Consider the following 24,615-nt stretch of genomic DNA (forward strand, 5'->3'; position numbering starts at 1 on the left):
ATGAGTATCTTCTCTAGACTGTGACCTCCAAAAGCTCTTTGCAGTTTGGCTGGCAGTTAATTTCTTGCGGGTATTTCTACCCCCAAGTAAGAGGAAGAGTCTATCCATCTATTTATGTCCATGCTCTGCTAATTTTTAACCTGTTTGCTTTCCATTTTAAATTAATTTTAATTTCTATTTATTTTAGTTATTGTGTTTTATGTACAATTTTGTACACCGCCCTGAGCCAGCTCACCAGGAAGGTGGTCTAAAAATCCAGTGAATGAATGAATGAATGAATGAATGAAGGAAGGAAGGAAGGAAGGAAGGAAGGAAGGAAGGAAGGAAGGAAGGAAGGAAGGAAGGAAGGAAGTGGAATAATTTGTGTGGATTTTGAAGATATTAATTTAGATTGTAACATGTTAGGATATTTTCATACAATCCTTCTCCAAGACGCTAATGGTAGCATGCAAGACTTTCCTACATATTACTCTCACAGCACCCCTGCAAGGTTGGTTACCTGATTGGGGCCAAAATCTCCCAGTGAGCTTCAATGGTGAGCTGCAATTTGAACCTGGGTCTCCCCGGTCCTACCACATCACACTGGCTCTTCTTAAGAGGTGCTGTGAGTGATATATCTTATAATACCCTGGCACGGATCTAGGAATAGCCAAGAATATCTGTAACATTCAGTAATCAATTTCATATTTTATATTAGTTCCAGGACCCTAGACCCCAGTCTAGGTTTTACTCAGGTCTGGAGATAAGCTAACTAGACCAGAGGTATTGAACCCATTTCTTTGGAGGGCCAGATCTGACATAAGTGTTATTTTGTCTGGCCAGGCATGGATGCCATAAAATGTAATACCAGGTACTGGAGATATAAACGTTATAAATGACACAAGCAAACTCAATTAACAATGTTGCTTTTTATTCCAAATACAAGCAAACACAATTGATTCCTAGGAGTGAAAGGGGTTTACCGGGGAATCCACAAAAGCTCCAATAAATGTATTTAATCGTATGCAAGACTAGGTTTTCTTCCTTCAGTGCAAATAAATAAGGTAGCTTTTCAGTAAACCTCTCCCCTCCCTATTCACCCAGTCTCAGCAGCTGAGCATGGCTAGGAACCTTCCTTCCTTCCTTCCTTCCTTCCTTCCTTCCTTCCTTCCTTCCTTCCTTCCTTCCTTCCTTCCTTCCTTCCTTCCTTCCTTCCTTCCTTCCTTCCTTCCTTCCTTCCTTCCTTCCTTCCTTCCGTCCGTCCGTCCGTCCGTCCAGATCCCTTGACACAGAGCACTGCTAAGTCCTACCCGTTGTTCTTCTTGACTCTACCTGCTTCCCTCTCTCCCTGCAGCACCTGCCTTGTGTGGGTTTTATCTAAATGGCTCCCATAATCCTGATCATTGTCTTTTTGATGGTTAAAAGGGAGGCCCTCTTTCCCTTTTCTCCATTAAAAAAGCTAGATAGAATCCAATTCATTGTTTTAGCTTCAGGGGGAGGGGGGTACCCCTGGCTACCAGGGGGGGGAGAGGGTTGCCAGATTCAGGTAGGGAAACTCCTGGAGATTTGGGGTGGAGCTTGGGGAAGAACTCAGTGGGGTACAATGCCTTCCAAAGCACACATTTTCTCCAAGGGGAGCAATGCCTGTAATTATGGGGAGAGGACCCACAGGTCCCACCTAGCCCCATTCTGCACATGTTGGACAATGCCCTTTCAATGCACTTTAGAAATTGATTTTCCTGTTATGTGCAGGAAAATCCAGCTGCAAAAGCCTATTGGAAGTGTGTTACCCAGTTTGTGTGGCATTGGCCCTGGAGGCTGGCATCCCTGCCTTCACTCTCTGTCCCCTCCTGGGTTTGCAATATCTGACTGTTCTTGGCAGCCGGATGAAATTGTCAGCTCCCCCCTCCCAGCTCTCCAGTATTCTGTTCCATCGAATGGAGACGGATGCCTTGCTAGAATCTGAACTTTTCGTATTCATCCTCCATAGTCGCGGGGTTGCAAAGATCCAACTGGGCTCAATTGGGGTTGCCACCTCAGGGTTCCTACATACCTGGATATTTGAGGGTGGGGCCTGTGGGAACGGAGGTGACAGAGAGGAAGAAGCGTGGAAGGTTTTCACGCCATGCAGTCCATCTTCCAAAGCAGCCATAGATGCTTTAAATAAACAAATGGATTTATTTAGTCTGGAGATCAGTTCTAATTCCAAGAGATCTCCGACTGCTGCCTGCAGGGCTGGCGTCGTATCATGATGAAATTTGCAAATTTCCTTGTCACAGGCAGCTCATTCATCCTTTCTGCCTTGCAGAACGGGGGTGGGGGGTGGGGGAGAGAGATGCAAATATCTAAGCTTTTGTGTACAGAGAATGAGGTGGATGGATGGAGTCACTGAAGCAGTCGGTGCAAACTTAAATGGACTCCGGGGAATGGTAGAGGACAGGAAGGCCTGGAGGATCATTGTCCATGGGGTCGCGATGGGTCGGACACGACTTCGCACATAACAACAACAACAAGCTTTTGTGTGGGGGTATGAATAGTCTAATGCAGGGGGGGAAATCTCCAACAACAGTTAATTTCTAAGAGACATCTTGATTATAAAATTGTGCTACGAATACGTGATCAGGACTTCCTTATTGCTGACAACGTGTGAGCAGCAGGGCCCCCTCAACATGCTGTCTAGTTTTTTGACAGAAAGTAGGACTGAGCTGAGAAGAATGCCGAACGCTAGAATATTTAGCGTCTATTTGATTAACACCTTTTCTTAAATGCAAAAAAAGAAGAAGAAATTGCAGAAGTTCTTGTAGCTTTGTAATTTTGCTTGCTTCAGCCTTGCAACATGAAATCAGGAGCTGAGGACACTCTTCAAAATTTGCCAGGACATCTGCCCCATTAGATTTCCCATCCTGTCGAGCAAGAGGACAGCTGTGTGATTGATAAACCCTAGAACTGGGAAGGACGTGGGTAAAAGATGTCAAAAAATCAGGGTATCTGTTTGTTACCACATTACAAAATCTGTCACTGGCTTATTTATACCCTACTTCTCCCTGCTGAGAACCCAAGTGGTTTACTACATTATTTTCCTCTCTTCCATCTCATTTCCACAACAGCAACCCTGTGAGGTAGGTTAAACCAAGTGACACAAGGGTCAGGCTTCCATGGCAGAGGGAGGATTTGAACCTGGGTCTTCCAGATCCTAGTCTAACATTCTAACCACTACGCTATCCTGACAGTGGATTAGTTCAAGGCCCCATCATGTGTTTTGGCCACCTACTGAACCCCATGCAGTATTTCAGTCACTGTGGACTTAAAGCTGACTAAAAACCACACTGTTTTTACAGGCCCAAGTAAGTTGCACAAATAGAGCCAGCCAGCTTCCCCCAGGCCAGGATGGAAAGTTACTGGAGCTTTGGAGAGGGAGTCTGGAGAGGACCAGGGCCTCAATGGGGTACAATGCCACAGAGTCCCCCCCTCCAAAGCATCCAGCTTCTCCAAGAGGAACTGATCTCTGTCGTCTGGAGATGAGCTGGAATCCCCACTTCCACCTGGAGGTTTCCACCCCAACACCTATGGAGTGGGTGGAGTGGGAGGGTAGGATTTCCAGATCCACACTGCAAGTCTCCTGGAGATTTAGGGGTGCAGTTTGAGGAAGACAGGAAGACCTCAATGGCTACAATGCTGTAGTACCCTGTAGTGCCCTTTAACGCAACTATTTTCTCCAGGTGAATGGATCTCTGAAGTCTGGAAATGAGCTGTCATTCCAGGGGTTCCCCAGGTCTCACCTGGAGGCTGGCAACCCTGAATCTCAGTGGGGTCCACTGCCATAGAGTCCACCCTGCAAATAATCTATTTTCTTTGGGGGAACTGGAATCTGTAGTCTGGAAATGAGCTGTCCTCCCCAGGTCCCACCTGGAGATTGGCATCCCTATGCACAAACAAGGAATCAGCTGCCCTGTTTGGTTTGGTCCAATAAGTCATCAGTTGTGCAAACCATGAAGCAGAAACAGGGATTACAAATTCTTCTGTGGTGGACGGGGGGCGAGGGGACTTTATGTCTAGAAATACATCAAGAGCCTTTCCTGGAATACAGATTATGGTGAGATGCCAGTCTTTCTGAAACATGACACAATTTAATTTTAAGGAAGTGATTTCGAGGCATTTGTCGGATTTGTTTTTCAGCCACAGGCGCACCCAAATTTGCGAAAGGTGCTAAGTAACAGTTTCTTTTGGGTGACACATTCATTCCAGAGAGGCTGTCATTTCCCTGCCTCTGAGCTGCATGGCTGCGCATTGCTTTATAAACCAGGTGCGATACAAATCAGTAGGTGCACTTTTTGTGTGTGTGGTTTCGGCACAGTGATATCCAAGGCCAGCACTGGCCGCCGTTGCTCAAGCTGTCCGCCGATCACCACAGTGACAACAGCTCATCTTGAGCGGCAGAGGACAGGAAGGAAAATAGATTGGTTTCCGCACAGGTCTACAAACAGGATGCCACAATGGACATGAGCTTTGGAGCCCTGAGCTGGAGCAGATTTACTGTACTAGATAATCTGGCCCCAGGTGGTTTGGTTAATCACTGTTTACAAATGCTGGACCCTTTCATCTTCAAACTCTCTATGATCTACAATAATATAATCTCCAAAACCAGGGATATAAAAATATTCTGTAGATGCTGCTTTTTTTTTGCTTGCTGCGTAGAGTAAAATTAATTCCTGCCGTGAAGTAAATGGAGTCACCCCAGCTATTAAGGCTTCTTTCCGAGGTCCAACAATATGTATCTTTTCCAGATGCGTCTAATACTGTGCCGCTAAATAGAGTTACTTTATGGCCAGCCACTGCATTGTCATCCGCCACAGGAAACAGCTGACTTGATGTTGCTTACTGAGGTTCCTAACATCTCTTCTTTGCCCTTTTTTCCCTGGGGAAATGTCTCTTCTCAGATAAGGCCATTTTTTGTTGTTGTTGGGGGGCTTGGGGGGGGGAGTGTACATACAACAGTGCTACCTACAAAAATTGCTTCTAAATTATTCTCTACAGAAACTCTGGAAATATGAAATCGTGACATGGGGGTGTAGCTTTATTAACGGGGACCAGATTTTGTTCTAAAAACTGTCCCTCGGACTGGACATTCTGCATTCCACTTTCCAGGATTCTACCAAAAGTGCTGAATCCATAAGAGCAGGGGTAGTCAACCTGTGATGCTCCAGATGTCCATGGACTACAGTTCCCATGAGCCCCTGCCAGTGTTTGCTGGCAGGGGCTCACGGGAACTGTAGTCCATGGACATCTGGAGGACCACAGGTTGACTACCCCTGCATAAGAGGCATGGAATCATATAACTAGTCTTTCTGCATTCATTGCGGTGATTTCATGCCAGTTATCCACAAATGGGATACCTGCTGCGCCCGTCCCTGTGCTGGCTTCCGCTTTTGCAAAGGCAGCAGCAAGATGAGTGACAAGGGTGCAGTGATGACAGCAGCCATTGTGTAATGCGACCAAGTTCCCTACACTAATAATTCCCTGTAGGTAGAAAACTAGCATTAAATGCAAAAGCCTAGGCTACAACTTTCCGCCTGCAAGAATTTTGTTACATGGAGAAGCACCACAGATGTGTCCAGTTCTGGGAGCCTCAGTTCAAAAAGGAACAAAAGGGCAAGTCAGAACATGTCCAGAGAAGGGAGACTAGGATGGCTGAGGGGCTGGAATCCAGGCCTTACAAGGAGAGGCTGAGGGAGTTGGGTATGAGTAGCCCAGATAAGAGGAAGGCAAGGAGAGAAACGAGAGAAATGTGTGAAAAGCATAAATGTTGAATAGGGGCCAAACTTATTAACAGAAGTTTTAGAGACCAGGGCCTATTCTGCACACAATAGACAATGCACCTTCAATGCACTTTAGGAGTAGATTTCCGCACAGGAAAATCCAGCTGCCAAAGGACATTGAAAGTGCATTATCCTATGAATGCGGAATGGGCCCTGAGCTAGGAGCAGCGGGTTCAAACGACAGGGAAGTAGGTCCCGTGTAAACATTATAAAACATTTTTTGACGGTGTGGGTTGTTCATAGATGGAATATGCTGCCTTTGAGTATGGTGGAATCTCCTTCGTTAGAAATTTTTAGGAGGAGTTTGGATGAACACCTGTCAGGAGTGTGTGATTTTCAAATCCTCAAGAAGGCGCAGGCTGCTCTGGATGGTCCTCTGTGGCCTCTGTGTGATTCTGATTGATAGGAGTCTCCCCTCCAGATGCCATTCTAGAATTTTATGTGGTTTTAATCATGCTGTGATCCACCGAGTGAGAGCAGGATAAGGGTTTAAATAATAATAATAAATAAAAGAGCTGCAGCCCACCCTCCCACCTCAGATTTCAGGTGCATGAAGACCTCTGGCATTTACGTGCAGAGTGCCTGGCCAGAGACTCCTTTGAAACAGGATTCCTTTTGCGATTTCTTGTGGGTTCAGCACCCTTGTTTGGAACCTGCTGCCACCCATCCACCTAGGGCTAGAGCTGGATATCTCCCACAATGGCTTCTGGTCTCCAAACAACAGAGTCCCATTCCCCTGGAGAAAATGGCTGCTTTTTGGGGATGGGGAAGAGACATCATGGCTGATTTATGATTACAATGCTAAACCAAAAAAGGAACAAAACCCAACCTTGACAGGTAGGAACTCACAAGTTGAGCTGAACAATAAAAATAATGTAAAACTTGTTAAATATTTATTATGGTGCACAATTAAAAACAGAATAAAAACTTCTTAAAGACTATACCGAACTAACAGCACATAGAACCAAGGACCAAACGCCCTCCACAGGCTGCACCCTTACCCCAGTACCACCACCCAAACTGGCAACCGTGCATGCACCCCAGAGACCCATGCCCTCTCAGATACTGTGCTGGTATATTGTGGTGTATTGGTTAGAGTAGGATCCAGTCCCCACTTTATGGGTCCTCAACTTATGGGTCGTCATAAGTTGGCTGCAACTTCACAGCAGCACTCCGTCACTCTTCCTGAAGGTCACTTGAACATGAGAATAGTATCAATAATGAACAACTTGAACTCAAGGATTTCAATAAGAAGAAACAATTCAGGTCATTGTAACCCGAGTGGCTTTATCTATTTTTGTTCCCGAAGAGTAGCTGCATGATGCTTTAGTTCTTTGGTTTTGAGCCTGCGGAGAGAACCCCTGGTGAGAACTGGAGAAGGAGGAGAAAGGAGAAGGGGGGTAAGGTCCTTGCAACCTGCAAGAATTCATCACCATATGAAGAAACACTGTTGGTTTCTTGTAGAAATATACCCAAAGCAAATGAAACCGATAGGCAAAAGGTTGTGTCTTCTTGAGATTTATAAAATCCTAAATGATTTTGCAACCAGAACACAATTGAAGAAGTGACCCCTTTACTGAAGAGCTATTGCCTATGCTATTGCGGGACGGAATATCTGGGACCCCGTTAGGGTTGCAAAATCATTTAGGATTTAATAAATCTCAAGAAGACACAACCTTTTGCCCATTGGTTTCGTTTGCTTTGGGAGAATTCGTCACTATGCAGAGAGGTCCCCTGCTAGCATAATAGCTTCCTGAGATTTCTTCAGACCACACTCTTATCAGAGGAACCGCCCGGCATAGCCATGGCCCCCAATTCTTCTACCCATTCTTTAAACATCCCAAGCAAGAGGAAATGAACTCCCAGGCATCGGGGCTGATGACAGTGGTTGGCAAGGAGCCCAAGTCCGTCCATGCAATGAAGGACTTCTGGCGTTTACGTGCAGAGTGCCTGGCCAGAGACTCCGTGTAAACAGGATTCCTTTCAAAAGCCTCACTGAGACACCAGTAGCGGAAGGCCTAAGCTGAGATAACTCGCAATAATGACTGCAGATGGTATAATTCAAATGAGGATTTTGATGGAAGCTCCGAGGCAAAAGTAGGTCAAAAACCACTTCCTTCTTTCCCGATTTCCAGACTTGTCAAATGACAAGTCACCCGGATTGTTGTTTTTGTTTCATGTTACATTCTTCTTCAGATTCTATCCATCATGAAATGGCCAGTGAATGCAAACATGATGTAAACACCTTATAAAAACCATTGCGATTAAAACAGGACTTACCCAATGACCACATTGTATTGCCTAACAATTCCGTTCCCTAAACTTTAGGATCTGAAGTCTGCAGCAGAACAACATCTGTGTGTTGCGACTTTAAAAAGCTTCATAGGCATAATACAATTGTTAATGATAAATGCATTCTATTCCAAAAGCTAGCGGAGTTACTTACTGCCAATTTACAGAGCCTCAGACATTTTTTCTTTTTAAATTAGTGCCCCAAGCTGGTAAGTAACATAAACTAGATCTCAGTATGTACATTGTTGCCCTTGTGACAGCGTTTGATAAACTGCAGCTAGAATGCCTGCCTTCACTGGGTGTTTTATGATTGATAGAATCTGAAGAAGAATGTAATCCAAAACAAGGTGGGGTTGAGGGTGGCTGGGAGGCTGGGAGGGAGCTTTTCACGGTAGTGTTTTGTTGTGTCTTTTACTAAACTGTTGTTAGCCACCATGAGCTAGCTGACTAGGAGCAAAGAAAGAAAGAAAGACAACAATCTGGGTAACATCCTTTGACCTTAGAATTTGGAAATAAAGAAATTGTTACTGAGACTCCTTGTGCCTCTGAGCTTCTGTCAAAATCAGGGCCATTCCGCACAAGGACCAATGTTGCCAATTGCTTTCACAAAGCGGAAACGCTATTTTAAATAGTGGAAGCTCGGCGTTCCGCATACCGTTTGTAGTAGAATCCAGTAGCGTTTCATTCATTCCCCACAGGTTTCCGGTCTTGCAGGAATCGCTAGAAAGTAAGTGATTTTTTTCTGTGCTTGTTCCCACCCCTGGCCGTCAATCAAACGGAACAGCCAATGGGCGGTTGTTATCATGCTCCCGAAAAGCCCCTTTCCCTTTAAGCCAGGTTTTTTTTTTTTAAAGCACACAGGTGCAATGAATATACGTTGATTCGTTGCAAGGGAGAGACCCATCTAGCTGGCATGTGAGCTGGTGATTCATTGTTACCACCCTCCCCTGAGTGGGGAAAAAATCCCCCCACCCTGCACGGGCGCAATTTTTGGGCGAAATTAAAGGGAACTGGTGAACAGGGGCTGTGTTGTGCTTGGGGACTTAGGGGAGCTTTAAAGCACTTCTGTGGAGGGACTGTAGCCAGATAAGCCTCGCTGGGTGAGTGGAGCTTCACTGGTTCGTTGCTTTCCCCACTCTGAGGGGGGGAAAATGGCGATCGCTTCGCCGGAAGTTCGGAGGAGAGAGCTAGGGGGAGGGACTTCGTTGCAACCGCTACATTGAGAATGCACATGTCTTTTTCACAAGTGTTGCAGGTTGTTGGCAAGAGTGTAGCGATTTTCTGAGGGTGAATCCACTTTTCCCGATTCCCCGGAAATCGCTACAACAAAGCGATTTTCCCGCTAGTGTTGCAGGAGTGTGGCAGATTGCTCACGACGTCATGCGGAACATAGTTTTAGTGGTGAAAACAAAATGTAAGACCTGTGCTATATTAAAGTCATGCGGAATGGCCCTCATTATATGAATTATACTATCTGTATACGTGGACTGTTTGTACTTTGGGTCATATTTTTGTATATTTTCTTGCATCTTCTTGTGATTGTTGTGTTAGATCTCTTTCAAGCACTATTTTCGGCTACTGAGTATAAGTGGAGCCAGCATTATAACAGCAGATCAGAGAGCCAGTTTGGTGTGTAGCTGGCGAGCTGTATTTGATTCCCCCACTCCTCTTCCACATGCTACTCACAGTCCTGATAGAGCTGTTCCCACAGAGCAGTCCTGTCAGAGCTCTCTGAGCCCCACCTGCCTCACACGGTGTGTGGGGAGAGTAAGGGAAGGCAATTGTAAGCTGCTTTGAGATTCCTTCAGGTTGTGAAAAGTAGGGTACAAAAAACCCCAACATTTCTCTCAGTTCCCAGACAGAAGGATGATTGGCATCCTATTTTTTCCTCTTTTTATGGAATCAAAGTGTATTTTTCATGTCAAAAGTAATTGTGTGTATCCAAGATGTTTAGAGAGACCTGTGCATGCTGCATGGTAAGTGTATTGCTTTATTGATGGATTATAGCTTTTCATCAGCTAAACCTTTGAGGTTTTTTTTTGGGGGGGGGGGGCTCAAAAGTCCCATTTGTTAGTCATTCCAATAGTAATGCTTTTTTGAACTAAAAGATGTATATACCTCAAAGTGTTTTATTAGATGCAATTCTGTTTATAATCAGTGCTCAATTCCACACCTCGAGAGAACTGCTACACTGTATTTCTAATATCTTCCCCCTAAAAGAAATATAACTGAAGGTCATGTCCAAAGGAACAACCCCTCTGATTTATGTGCTGGCCAAATGCACTCAGAATATAACAGATCAAAACGTGATTCAAACACACCCTGCTCGTTCACCTCAGGAGCACTGTGGAATTACCTGTAGGGTCCAGTAAGGAATCACATCGGTCGCCTTTGCATCTTACTTTTGACAGCACTGTTATGGATGCTTTCTGCTCGCAGTTTCCATTTCCTGTTTCCTTTTGCATTCAATTTCTCTGGGCTGATAAGGGATCAGGGAGGGACAGCAAAGGAAAACAATGACCCAGCAGATGACCCACCTGCTAGGGACTTCATCCGACCAAAACATTAAGTCAATGTTTGCACCACATCCCAGCAGGCATTCATGTGCATAGCAAGCATTTCCTCCCAATCATTGATTCCATGGCTTGCTGGAGAGCCTTTCTCAATTTGGCAGGTTTGTCTGAACTGTTCTGTTTTCTAAGGCTGCACGTGTCTTTCCTGGGGATAAAGCTGCCAGCTCCAGGGAAATTGCTGCAAGTTTCGTTTTGGGGGAGGGGGAGGAGGGGGAGCCTGAGGAGGGTGGGCTTTGGGGAGGGGAGTGACTTCAGTGGGGCAGAATGCCATAGAGTCCACCTTCCAAACTGGCCATTTTCTCCAGGTGAACTAAACTGTTGCCTGGAGATCAGTGGGAGTAACGCAGTTTCCTCTGGCAACAATGAGATCAGGACCCTCACTCCTAATGAAAGAGCTCCATACTGCAAGCTGGCCAGGGAACGAAATGTGGGGTTAATTTTATTGAATTGCCATCTTTTATGTCTGGGGATTTTAAGGGCTGTTGTTTTATTATTTTATTGTAAACCGCCACAAGTCTTTGTGAGCAGCGGTATATAAGTTAAAATATAACAACAACAACAACATATGCTCAGTATACAGGGAGGGGGTAGAAGATTAAGATTTTCCCCTGTGTTGAGAAAGATTGCTGATGACGAAGGGGAGAATGAAAAGACGAGACTTAACCGAATGGTGTCTGTTGATCCTGCAATATCACTCCCAGCTGTGTAACTGGAAGTGACATCACCACATTGCAGGAAGCTCTAGGATTCTCAGGGAAAATGATGGTGATAACAACACTTCCAGTGACCTCATGGTGAACTGACTTCATGTTGCTGGTGGAAGCTATTTAGCCTTTCCATTTTCCTCCCACCATCCTATGGAGTGGTGAGGACAGAAACAGGCAATGGGCAAGAGATTCCTTGCAAACTGGGTAACCTAGCTAACCTCCCTGGATGTTCTTTGAAACTATATTTAAAACAGACAGTTGTGGAAACTTGATATAAGTGAGTGTGCTGGGTTTTGAAAATGCATATCCTAAATATATAGTATTTACAAAGAAGAGGAAGAAGTATGGTTTACCATTCATGGGAGCACTAGCCAGGCAAGATCATGGAGAACGATGAAACAAAGAGAATTCGGGACGTCTGACGGAAAATGAATAAAAATGTGGAGCACAACACTCCTGATATTATAATTGTAGAAAAAATGAGAAATAATTGACATTGCAATGCAAGGAGACAGAATAATAAAGAAAGAAAGGAGATGACCGCAAAATACAAAGAGAGGTAGAGCTCCTTAGGGATCATGCTAGTTGTCACTGGAATCCTTGGAGCAGTGCTTAGAAGTCTTATGAAAAACCTGGACATTCTGGGCTTTGAACAAATTATACCAGTTCAGCTCCAGAAGACAGCATTGCTTGGAAAAGCAAGAATCATCTGAAGGCACATCTGCATTCCCAAGAACTTGGCTAAATCTTGAGTTGCAGAATACCACCTACCAGCCAAATATCTGACTGTGACAATTCAAAATAATAATTTAGTGTGTCCTTTGACAAATTAGGTCAAATGAGTTGTTCATTAAAAGAAAGGAAGGGAATACATTTCCACATACTAGATTGTTTCAGAACAACCCCCCACCCTGTGGAGGGGGGGCTTAATAGGGACATGCTATGGAGACAGATGGGGCCGGCAGTAAATAGTAGGGTGTGAGCCAGTAAATAGTAGTGTGTGAGCTGTGGATCACTGGCTTTGACAGTTTTATTTCTGATATGTCTTTGTGAACTACAAATGGGTTCGAGGGGTCTGATTGGCTGGTTTGACAGGGAATTATCATGTGGCTGTGTGTGGATGCTGTGACACAGTTTACTAATGTAACAGGATTAACTTTTGCTTATATATTCCTACTGTTATGATGGTCAGTTCATAGTCTGAGGAAGAGTGCTTGCACTCGAAAGCTCGCGCCTTGAATAAATCTTTGTTGGTCTTAAAGGTGCCACTGAACTCTGATTTTATTGTGCTAGTTTTCTATCCCTGAGCATTTCCCCCTGTGCTATAATCCAGCTGATTACAATACACACTGTGCCTATGCATCCATTCCAAGGGCCATTCCGCACAAAGGGCAATGTGGCTAAATCTGTGTGCTATTGAAAAGCGCTGCAGGCAAAAGCGGCAGATTGCGGTAGCGCACACAGCCGTTCCTAGCGAAAAAAGCACTGTTCTCGTAACGCACAAATTTCCATCTTGCCGAAATCGTAGTAGGCGAGGCGATATTTTTCCACGCTTCCTCCCGCCCCTTAACAGCCAATTAACTGTTGTGTTTGTGTTTCCCTTTAAGAACTCTTTTTTTAAAAAAACGAAAACACCCATAGCAACGCATATTCGTTCCTTCAATGTATCAGAAAGACCTTTTCCGCAGTCGTAGGAGCTGGCACTTAATTGTTTACAGGTTCCTCAAGTTAACCCCCCCATGGGTGAGATTTGTGGCTAAAATTATGGGCAGTGTCGAACAAGGAGCTGTATTGTGCTTGGGAACTTTAAAGACACTTGCCGTAGGGAGCTTTGTTTAACTTTTAATAACTTCTGTGGAGTGACTTTAGCCGGAGAAGCCTCTGAGAAGCCTCACTCGTTCGTTGCTTTCCCCATCTAAGGAAAAAAAATGGCGATTGCTTCGCCGGAAGTTCAGCGGCGAGAGCGGGGGAGGGACTTTCTTTCTACCGCTACTTTGAGAATGCACATGTCTTTCGCTGATGTGTTGCAGCTTGTGCGCAGAAGTGTAGCGGTTTTCTCAGGGGGAATCCACTTTTCTGGGTTTCCTGTATAGCGCTACAACGAAGCGCTTTTTGCAGGAGTGTTGCAGGAGTATTGCAGATTGTGTGCGACATCATGCAGAACCTTGAATTAGTAGCGTTTACCAAAGGTAAGACTTCTGCTATATTTAAGTTGTGCGGAACGGCCCCAAGAATTCTTTACAACTCCCACACACAAACACACATGTTCTGACTAGGATAAAGGGACTCCGACCTCCATTTCTACTCTACTGTGTCTGACGAAGAAAGGTTTACCTCTTGAAAAATGAGACCCTGAAAATCTTGTTGGTCTCTAAGGTGCTACTAGGCTCAGATGTATTTGGGAAAGTACAGAAAAAAGGAAGCTGGCTTTCGAAGGACATCAAGTGCCTGTAGCTGTCTTCTAGGAATGATTTAGGGACATCATCCACAGCAAATAAGTGCCAAAGGGGGGGGGAACAACTCCTTGATGTTTCTATATAGCCACCATGGGGTACCTCAATCTTATCTTATAGTAACTAGCAGTAGCAGCCAAAACACTGCACATTTTAATTTCACAATTTATACCCTGCTTTTCTTCCCACTGGGAAAACCCAAGGCATTTTACGACATTATTCTCCCCCATCCCCTATTTTAGCCTCATATCCCCATCACACACTTTAAAAATGGACTTTCATATGTGTTCAAGAGGATGCTCATAAAATTTGCCTCTCGCCACTACCAGCCCCCAGCACAATTTTTTTATCTTTCCAAGGGAAGAGAGATTAACCGGCCATAGAGATGGATTCTTTAACAAAGGATATACTCTAAGAGGAACCTGTTGTTCCCAAAGATTATCTCCCATCCCTTCCTAAACTGCCTGCATTGTTTCTGTATCAAAGTGGAAGGCAAAGAAAGCTACAGTTTTGGGCCGTCTCAGCAATATAGGAAATGCTTAGCCGGCTCCAGCAGCAGCTTCCAGCCAGCTGTCTTGCTTGATGATGTATTGCTGCCAATAGGACAGGCACAAATGCTCGAGAAATACTGTTCATTTTAAATTGCAAACAGACTATCAATGCGAGGCAAGAGAAAACAGGCACAGGGAGTAGGCTAAATTCAATTCCGGACTCATTATTTGTGAGGAATACAGCCTCATTCATTTTAAACATTTGCAGTGAAACCCTAAACCTTCTAACCCTGCTTCGGGGGACTTAGAAGGGGATAACTCCGTATTTAGAGGGTGTGGCTGGCTTTTACAAAAAAACAGTATAGGGGTGCATTGACTATAACCACGGTCCACTATTGCACTTTTTAATATCACCGCAACCATACTAATCTTTCAATCCTCTCTTTCCCATTTGGTGTTTTGTGTTTACTCCAATTGTAAGCCTGGGGGGCAGGGACTTGTGCTGCAGACTGTGTAATAAATAAATGGGAAAATAAGAAAGATCGATTGACAGAAGGCAGCTCTTATTGTTTGAGTTCCTAGATCATCCCAAACTCCCTTGTCGTATTCTTCCGTAACCGTTCCATGAGCTCAGCGCACGTCTCTCTGTGACCTTTGCCAGTGTTAGCTCTGTTTTGTTCAGATCCTCTTACACAGCCTCAGATGTTCCATGTTTAGCTATCTCCTTGTCTTCTTTTTAACCACACGGCACAATTACTGTTTTATTTCTGAGTCTACCAAAATATTTGACTACATCAGTTTCACTTTGATACCCATTTTTTTTAACTCTTTTTAACCTTCAGTTCTGTGAGCATTTCAAAAGCCTTCAGGCCTATTTCAAAGGACTCTTTTGAACTTGAGTGCAGTTATTTTCTTTTTCATTCATTTCAAAGGATCCACCCTCCCACTGAGTTTTTGGAGATACGGCTTTATGAGTGCTCAGGTACTTTAAAATTAGTATGACTGCAACACCTCACCGAGTTTTTCTGTCCAGGAAACCCACAGTATCTTTACAACGTTTTTTTTTTAAGGAGAATATTTCATAGGTAAGTAGGGTTGGCAACTTACCAGAAAAACAAGCAGGTTCCCCTTGGACAGCAGCTTTATCTAAAGGTATTGTGGAGGAGAAAATATTTACAGCATGGAGATAAGCCACCATTGTTAAGGAGAAGAAGAGTTGGTTCTTATATACCACTTTTCTCTACCCAACGAAGTCTCAAAGCGGCCTACAGTTGCCTTCCCTTTCCTCTCCCCACAACAGACACCCGTTGAGGGAGGTGAGGCTGAGAGAGCCCTGATATTCCTGCTCAGTCAGAACAGTTTCATCAGTGCTGTGGTGAGACCAAGGTCACCCAGCTGGCTGCATGTGGAGGAGCAGGGAATCGACCGCTAAACTATGCTGGCTTTAGGACAGCCTTTCTCCACTTTTTGATCATTAAGAAATCCTAGAAGTGGTGCAATCGTGCAGAATATGGTTGGGAAGCATAGCTGTGGACACGCCCACCTGGGACCCCTCCCCACCCCTCCAGGCCCAGCATTGGCTATTTTGATAGGGGGTGGATCAACATGGTCATATCACCCAATAAATGTTTAAAAAATTAAAAAATATATATTTAAAATTAACTCCCACTCAGCCGGGAAACACTTTCAGGGCTGTCAAGAAATTCCAGGGTTTCACAAGACCCTGGTTGAAAAAGCCTGGTTTAAGCCTTCAGCGTGGATTTCTTAATCTGGCTCTAGAGGTTAGTGCCCTTGAGGCACAGCACCCGGCCCTTACCTGCATCATTTTAGAGCCCAGCCTCCTGAGGTCTTTGTCTTTCCCCCTTTTTTGGAGGTTGCATGGTTGGTCCTCAGGAAGGAAGGCTGCAAGGCACAGTCTGACCTTGTCAGATCTTGGAAGCTAAGCAGGGTTGGTACTTGGAAGGGAGACCACCAAACAAGACTGCAGGGAAAAGCAAAAATGAACTACGGCAGCTTCTCTCTTGCCTTGATAGTCCCTTGCTGGAGTCACCGTAAGTCAGCTGTAACTTGACAGCACTTTAGATGAAGTAGCTGTTTTTTGTACCCTGCTTTTCACTATCCTAGGGAGTCTCAAAGCGACTTACATTCGCCTTCCCTTCCTCTCCCCACAACAGACACAACAGAAGCCATGACCCCACCATTTTGTTCAGCCTGCTTTTGGAACCACAAACATTCCTCAGTTAACATGGTCTGTAAACCCCTTTCTCTAGGACCACAATTTATGCCACACATTTTAGCTATTGGATATTACATGACAGATTAGAAGATGTACTGCCCTGTAACACAACCACCTGATAATGCTGAAATTGCCGTAGTAACTGCTAATATTGACTAAAGGTAAAGGTAAAGGTATCCCCTGTGCAAGCACCGAGTCATGTCTGACCCTTGGGGTGACGCCCTCCAGCGTTTTCATGGCAGACTCAATACGGGGTGGTTTGCCAGTGCCTTCCCCAGTCATTACCGTTTACCCCCCAGCAAGCTGGGTACTCATTTTACCGACCTCGGAAGGATGGAAGGCTGAGTCAACCTTGAGCCTGCTGCTGGGATTGAACTCCCAACCTCATGGGCAAAGCTTTCAGGCGGGTGCCTTACTACTCTGCGCCACAAGAGGCTCCAATTTACCTATTGACTAGGTAAATAAAAATTCATATAACATAGCCCTGTGGTGGATTTAACTTATGCATCTCTCTCTCTTCTCTCTCTCTCTCTCTCCCTGTATGTGTGTGTATGTGTGTGTGTTAATGTATATATAGCTCAATATAGCCCATGTGTTGTCAAGTACTACATTCTAGTTTTCAATCAGTGTCCCCACCCCTGCTCCTGTGTCCTGGCATGAAGCCAAGAGGAGAGTGGGGCCCTTGGCCACAGTAGGAATGGACTCAGAAGCAGCTGGTGAGGGCAGGCGCTGAGTCTCTGCCGTTGCCGTCCCCACTTCCACTGCCACAGCCGTTGACCCTGCCGCTGCGGCCATTGCTGCTGCCACTGTTCTTGTTGCTGCTGCTGCCACTTCCGCTGCCATTTCCACTGCTGCCACCACGAACTTTAACCCTCCTTCCATGGCTGCCCCCCCCCTCTGCTCATACTGGCCCTTCCTGGGGCAGAACCACAAGTGTCATGTTCGTGACCATCTCAGTCCTAGGGGTCGCACCTCTAGATGTTCTCACATCAAAAACAGTATCTAAAAGGAAGTTTTTGATTCATTTTGCAACAAAGAGTGCATTCTTTAAATTAACAGATTTATTATTTATTACTTGCACATACTTGGCTGAAATTAGTGAAGATACTTGCTTTGGAAGAAGTACTTGCCACAGGGAGATAAGTACCCCCCTCAGTTCTATTCAATGGGGCTTACGTTTAGGGGAAATTTTTCTGATGGAGAAAGGGCCATCAAGAAACCTGTACTTTTTTGTCAATAGTGAGAATTTGATATTTTTGAATGTCATTTCAGATTCTTAGGATTTCTTTGAGAAACAGAGAATTATCTAGTTGCATCCCTCTCTTGCAAATCTCAGGCAATGGTGTGTTAATCCCCACCCCCAATACACTACTACAATGAAAGATATTCTGGGACCTGATCAGCAGAGACCTAGTCTGTCGTCTTGCCAATGTGTCAAGAAACAGGCTGCTGTGAAGAAAACAGTCATCTATGGCAGCAACCTTTTGTACACACTACCTCTATCAAAACCATTTTAAGAGAGGCAAAAGCAAGGGTTGCATTGATTCCTGTACTTTCGATTGAAATATGACTTTAAAGCATTCAGCAGAGTATTATGAAGTAGTCCTAAAGAAAAGGTCATGCCATGTGGGGAAAGGAATACAAAGTACCTTTTGTGCTGATCCAAAGAAAAGGACAGCTTAATTTCATCTCCGTTTTCCAGGGTGCTACCTTTTACAAAAATTGGTTAGGTAAGCAGTAAAGACACATCCCCCAAACAATTTTAGCAGTGTATACCGATAGGTGGGTCCATATGGCAAAGTGGACTGATAACCACAGAGACCTTCATCAGAGGGCTTTTGCACACTCTCCTATTCCTTGCTTGTAAGTTCCTGTTTCTTCTAGGGGGAGGGACCTGTTCCGCATATGTTTTGCTCCCTCTAGTGGCTGATTCAATATTATATTGTTTTTTTGTCCAGTGTAAAACCCTGCAATTGACAGACAAAAGCCTGTGTAGTATCAAATCAACCTCTAGAGGGAGCAAAACACAGAACAGAACCACCCCCTCCCCCAAGAAACAGAAGTGAAGAAAATAAGAAGGTAGAAAAGCCCTGTGCCTGATCTGCCACCCAGAAAGGGGCCAGGTGCTATCAGCAATTATCCCTTAAGCCTCCTATTGACAAGAGCCAGAGCCTACCGACCAGAGGCTAGAGACTGAGAATACACTGGTCAGTGAAGAAAGGTACAAAGCTCAGCACCTAACATTATGCCAATCCGAGTCTGTCTGCAAGACTGAACTGTCTATCGCCTGCAAGGGCTGGCATTGCTTTCACCTGTTCTGTCCTGCACCTGCAAAAGGCTAAGTGGCACAAACCTGAATTTAATTTTGATTTATCTTAACATGCTGATATTATAAGCAAGCTACTTTGGAGAGCACATGGTTTGAAAACCCACTCCATTTAATACAGGAAGCTAGTCATTTGGCCTATGCCCTGGACCTTGAGATTCTCACTCCCCCTTACAAAGTCCTTGCAGGCCTTTGTTTCAAAGAGGCCAAGGAGTTTGATGCCTTGTAGACACACGCCAACTCCTTCTGCTTGTGACCACAGCACATGGGGAGAAGCCACAGCAACGTTTTCCTTTCCCGTGATATTTCTGCATCCTCCAACTGCACCATGGTGTGGCTGTTGGCTCCATTGCGAAAATTTGTAGTCATGCAAGTGGTTTTCTTATGCTGGCCAGACTAAGACGAAAGAGGAAACAGACCTCATTTTAAAATTCCTGCCCTGGATAATGTTTTACAGAACTCATTACTCGCCCTCAGTGTTTGGCAATATGAACATTTCTTTCTGTAAAGCAAAATTGCTCTAAGAGCTTTCTTCAGATATCACATTTGTACTCTCACTTATATTTTTTAATGAACCAGAGTATTAACATATTGCAAATCTATTGACATAAGGACATTTATTTCATATTTGTACTGGCACATCCAAAGTCCTGCTCTGGCCATATGTTAACTAATGAACGGAACAGGGCATGAAAAGTGATGTTAATGTGATTTGTAGTGTAGTAAACGAAGGTTGTTGTGATTTATTTGCAATGTATATGTGGAAAATTGTTAAAAATAATTGCCAGCTTTTTTAACACACTAGCTCTACACTCCAGTCCAAAGAGATTAAAATCAGGCATTCATATATTGAACAGCAACTGCTTTTAAGGCTAAGAAATGCCAACATTTTGAGCTGAAGTTTTGAGGAGATAGGAAGGAAGGAAGGAAGGAAGGAAGGAAGGAAGGAAGGAAGGAAGGAAGGAAGGAAGGAAGGAAGGAAGGAAGGAAGGAAGGACTCCTAATTAGAGTTTGGGAAAACCATTTCAGCAAACAATCATATTAACCTCAAAAAAGATAACCCTGAATGTAAGAAGGATATACACAGCCTTCTTTCTGTACACACCCATAAACAGTATGAGAATTTAAGATGATCCCCTATTTTACTTGATGGCACTCCTGAGGGGAAATCTAGTCTTTCTAAATAGGCCAGATTGGGGGAGCTATGGCTTATATCCACTGAGGTTTTTATGTGGGTCTCAGGCCTTCCTCCTTCAAATACAAATGTCTCGGCTCCCCCCTCACTAGGGTTGCCAGTTCTAGGTTGGAAATTCCTGGGTGGATCTTGGGGAGGAGAGGGTTTGGGGAGAGGAAGGACTTCAGTGGGATGTAACACCATAGGGTATGGTGACCAGGCATCCCGCTTATTGCGGGACAGTCCCAATTATTAATAATTAGTCCTGCATCCCGCGGCATGTTCCAAATGTCCTGATTTTTTAAAAGAAGTACTGCAGCTGGCTCATATTTTAAAAGTGTAGTGCACCTTTGCACCTTGCAGAGGAAAGGAAAAAGCCGTTCAAGCCAATGTCTCTGCTCGCAAGCTGCCCAACGCTAAACGCACACCAAAGCTGCGACTCCATGCCAGCGGCCCACTTCTGGTCACGTGATGAGGCTTATGGCCGCTTCCGTCTCGCGCTGCCTTTTTGAACTCTGTCTTCTTCTGACAGGGTCCTAGTGCCACCTGTAGAAGTGTGGGTTGCCAGCCATGGAAGAAGAGAGGCCCAGCACGGCAGGCGGGGCAGGGCGGGGCGATCTCCTTTGTGGGGCCAACAACGCTCTCAGCAGCAATCCCAGAGGAGGACGAATGTGAGGGCCTCTGGCAGCTGCCCATGGAGTGCAGCGTTCACAGGTGTGAGTGCAGATGCTGTGGGTGAGTGGAAAGGGCGAGTGCGGACATGGCATAGGCAAGTGGGAAAGCGCCAAACATGAACTCTGGAGCTAAGTTTTTGCAACTGGACCGGGCTGTGTGAGTGCAAGATAAAGCCACTGCCCCCACCACTGCTGAGCAGGAAACACTGCCACTGCCACCCTCCTGCCACCCCTCTACCTCCATCACCCCACTCCCACTCCCACCCCTACCCCCGGTGTCCTGCTTTAGCTCCCTCACAATTCGGTTACCTTACAATAGGGTCCACCTTCCAAAGTGGCCATTTTCTCCACTGATCTTGGTTCCTTGGAGATCTCCAGCCACCCCTGGTATGTTGGCCACCCATCCCTCACATAACAGACCAGTATAGCCATGATCCCTATAAAACTCCCACTGCATCCAGGCCCATCAAGGGGATTTTGAAGTCAAAAGTGTTTCATTCAAACAAGTGAACTTTTTTCAAGCCTTCCCCTTGATCCCTAGTAAACTGTGATGGACAGGGCGGTGAATATACAGGAGCCAATAATCATGGTGCTATGAACCACCCACTAGATGCTGTGTTTTGAGGAGCAGGAGTCAGTTAAGATTTTGACAGTTTATAACTGGAGCTTGTGAGTGACAGCGAGCAATTTAGAAAAGGAGCAGAATAATGGGAGTGTGGGTAAAGGACATCGCTTTGGGATTGGAGCTCTCCTGAACCTGAGAAATGTAGTTACAGTGGCATGCATCAGATTATGCACATGTTTTATCAGGGTGTTAAAGTCTGGCTGGAAACTGTTTCCCCCCCCCTCGGAATGTACTATTTAAATACTCTATTTATTTAGATCTTACCTCCCCACATTCACTGCTTGTATTTAACCGAATGCAAAATTCTTCTGGTGAACTGCTAAAAAAGTAAGAAGGGGGAACCTGCTCTTACCAAATTCAAATAGAAAGGGGGCTTTTCTCTTCCCTCCCTTAGTTAGCAGCCATTAGACATGCTGTTATCCTCAAGAATTTTACCTCCATGGACAAAGACATGGACAATGGAAAAATACGGTCCAGGAGTCCTTCAGAACGGCCATGAAGGAGGAAATAAAACTCAGCTGACTCAGGCAGACATTGGGAATATAGTCTGAAATGTCACAGGCAGGTTCTTATAGACAAGGCCCGAGTCCTAAAAACAGACGTTTAATGACGGCTGTGTTCCCTTCAGACTGAAGAATGTGGCCAAGCAAGGTGAACAAAACTGTAAACATCATGACCAGTGTCTGTGGTGGTGACAGGACGACATTCGGACAGCTGGTTTTTCTTTATATAAAGGAATCCCATAACTGCATACTTAGTATTTTACACTGTGTTTTTTGCTCATTCAAAATGCAATATTTCATTTTATCTGACAAACACCACTGGTAAAAAAAGATTGGCTTTTTAGGTGTCAGAAACTAAGGCATGTTACCAGCCCAGGCTGATAACTAAGTTAAAGGGGCAAGCAGCGCTTTTGTAGAAAATGATTTTTAGAATGCTTTATCAAGGTGAACGCTCATCCGAAGATGATGTTGACACAGTATCATGAGTAAGAAAGATCTGGCTTGATTATGTCAAAGAAAAAAGAAACGTGTGACCTTTTGTAATTCCTCTGTGAGACTAAGAGTTTTCAGCCCAGCCAAGAGAGAGGAAATTCAGTTGTTCTTGCATTCACTGAATGTATAATGTATTTGTGTCCTATCCACAGAAAGCATGCATTCTTTTCATTCATTTGTTCATCCATGCTGTTGTCACAGTAAAAAGCATGCATCTGAGTCCCGAGTAGACCTTGCACCATGCTACAGCCATAAGCCTGAATTTCAGGCAAATGTTCTCCCAACGCAACTTTTCTGTGGTCTGTAATAAAGTCTGCTAACACATTGTATTTTAAACAATTCTAATAAACTACTTGCACTTAATCCCTGTGGATAAATATGCTATGGATTTAGTGATAATCTGCCTGCGCTGAAAACATTTCCACTTGGGTGGCTTTGCTCCAAGTCCTTGTCTTGTGTTTATTTAAGAATGAAACATTCATCTTGTAGGTGGACAGAAGTTTTTTTTTATAATGCCAGGATCATACTGACTGTCTGATAATGCCAGCCCTTTCCAAAGTAGCCAAGAGGAAAACAATGGAATGTCACAAATAAAAGATCAGAGTTCACTAGCATTCAGCAGTAACCGGCAAGGAGTCCTCCAGAGGAATCGTAGCACATTCCCTTCCATCGGAATCACAGCTGTTGGCAGGAAGGCTGATATGATTCGGGTCACATGGGCAACAGCCGACTCCTCCTTTCCGGCTGTTTGACTGATACCGCAGCGACGCATGGAAGTCCAGCGATAACACGATGAGCCGGTACAGTTGTAACATTACGCTTAAGATATTCTTAGCCGTGAAAAACACCAGCATCTGTGTGATGACTTTGAAGTGGCCCATCAGGATCAAACGCACAACGAGGAAAGGCCCATCTTGTATGAACAAGCTGATGCCGATGTTCCAGAGGTCGGCACTATGTCGGGAGAGGAGCAAACTGAAGACTCTCATGGATGAGACGGAAGAATTACAGCCAACGTGTTGCACTACAAGTAAAGAGTTGCCTTTTTAAAAATACATATTTGTGGACCTAACATCTCACTGGACATTTTCCAGCATTCTGGTTTATGTGTCTGAATCATGTATACTGTCCAGACCAACCATTAAGATGTGGTTCACAGTCAGTGTTCTCTGTGCCCCTACATTCCCACGTGAGACAGATGGCAACCAAAGATGGTGCTTTTTCAGTAGAGGCACCTTGCTTGTGGAAAACCCTTCTCATTGAAACTCACCTAGCACCTACAGACAAATCATTTCTGTTCACTCAGACTTTTAATTCACGGGTTGATTTTTTAAAATACTATTTTAGTCCTGAAACTGCTGGCTGTCTGTGGTCTCTTTTTATGCTCTGTGTTTTGGGGTTGGGATAGGGTATTTATAATGCAGATTTTAATTAATATCTTTTAAGGGTTTGTAGATGTTATTTTTACCACCTTGGGCAGGTCCCTGGAAAAGCAGTGTAAAAATGTTCTAAGTAAATAAACACTGCAGAATGCCCACAGTCAGAAAAGAGGAATTGGCTACAACAGACCTTTTAGGAATCATTTCTGTGTTCCAATCAGATTGCAGCATTGAGCAGCCACACTGAGGCTGATTCTGCACGGCCGGAAAAGGCCGGGAAGGGGCTCATGTGGATGCAGGGCTAATCTCCACATGCACATCCTGGGCCTGGCATGGATCAGGCCCTCAGTAACCCCGCACTAAAGGAACACAGAATAATCTGTGTGCTGCGGGTACCAAGAGGACGTGTCCCGCATCAGGATGGGAAGGGCCAGGCCTTCCAGCTCCGGATCCTTCCCTCCCTTTGTAGGCTGGGAGGAGACAAAAAATGCCTTGTCAGTTTCACAGCATGTAGCAGAGGCACGTGGCAGATCAGAGCTTTAAAACAAAATATTTTGCAGTATGGTGGAATCAGGATCTTGTGCAATCCCACCTTCCTGCAAAATAACAAACCTCTGCAGCCCTCCGGTGTGGCAGAACCTGTCACAACTGCATCCCCCAGGGAGACACATTTCAGTGGCAGACCGGGTGACCCGCTGAAATGTGTTCCCCATGGGGGCACAGCTCTGGTGCTGAAATGTGTCCCCCATGGGGGCACAGCTCTGGTGCTGAAATGTGTTCCCCATGGGGGCACAGCTCTGGTGCTGAAATGTGTCCCCCATGGGGGCACGGCTCTGGTACTGAAATGTGTCCCCCATGGGGCATGGCTCTGGTGCTGAAATGTGTTCCCCACGGG

At 44.9% G+C, this 24,615-nt stretch overlaps 2 protein-coding genes across 4 annotated transcripts in view; one reads left to right on the forward strand and one right to left on the reverse strand.

Moving 5' to 3' along the window:
* Positions 1-24,615, forward strand: part of CABCOCO1 (ciliary associated calcium binding coiled-coil 1) — a 345,621-nt gene that overhangs the window by 140,533 nt on the left and 180,473 nt on the right. The gene's annotated exons all lie outside the window — the stretch shown is intronic.
* TMEM26 (transmembrane protein 26) overlaps positions 20,999-24,615 on the reverse strand; it is a 34,918-nt gene continuing 31,301 nt past the window's right edge. For both annotated transcript variants that reach the window (XM_077350716.1, XM_077350717.1), the window contains one exon: positions 20,999-23,365. In XM_077350716.1, the coding sequence (XP_077206831.1) occupies positions 22,950-23,365 (416 nt within the window). In that variant the 3' untranslated portion in view covers positions 20,999-22,949. The remainder of the gene's footprint in view (positions 23,366-24,615) is intronic.

This window comes from Paroedura picta, chromosome 8 (assembly GCF_049243985.1).
Source record: "Paroedura picta isolate Pp20150507F chromosome 8, Ppicta_v3.0, whole genome shotgun sequence".
Classification (NCBI taxonomy): domain Eukaryota; kingdom Metazoa; phylum Chordata; class Lepidosauria; order Squamata; family Gekkonidae; genus Paroedura; species Paroedura picta.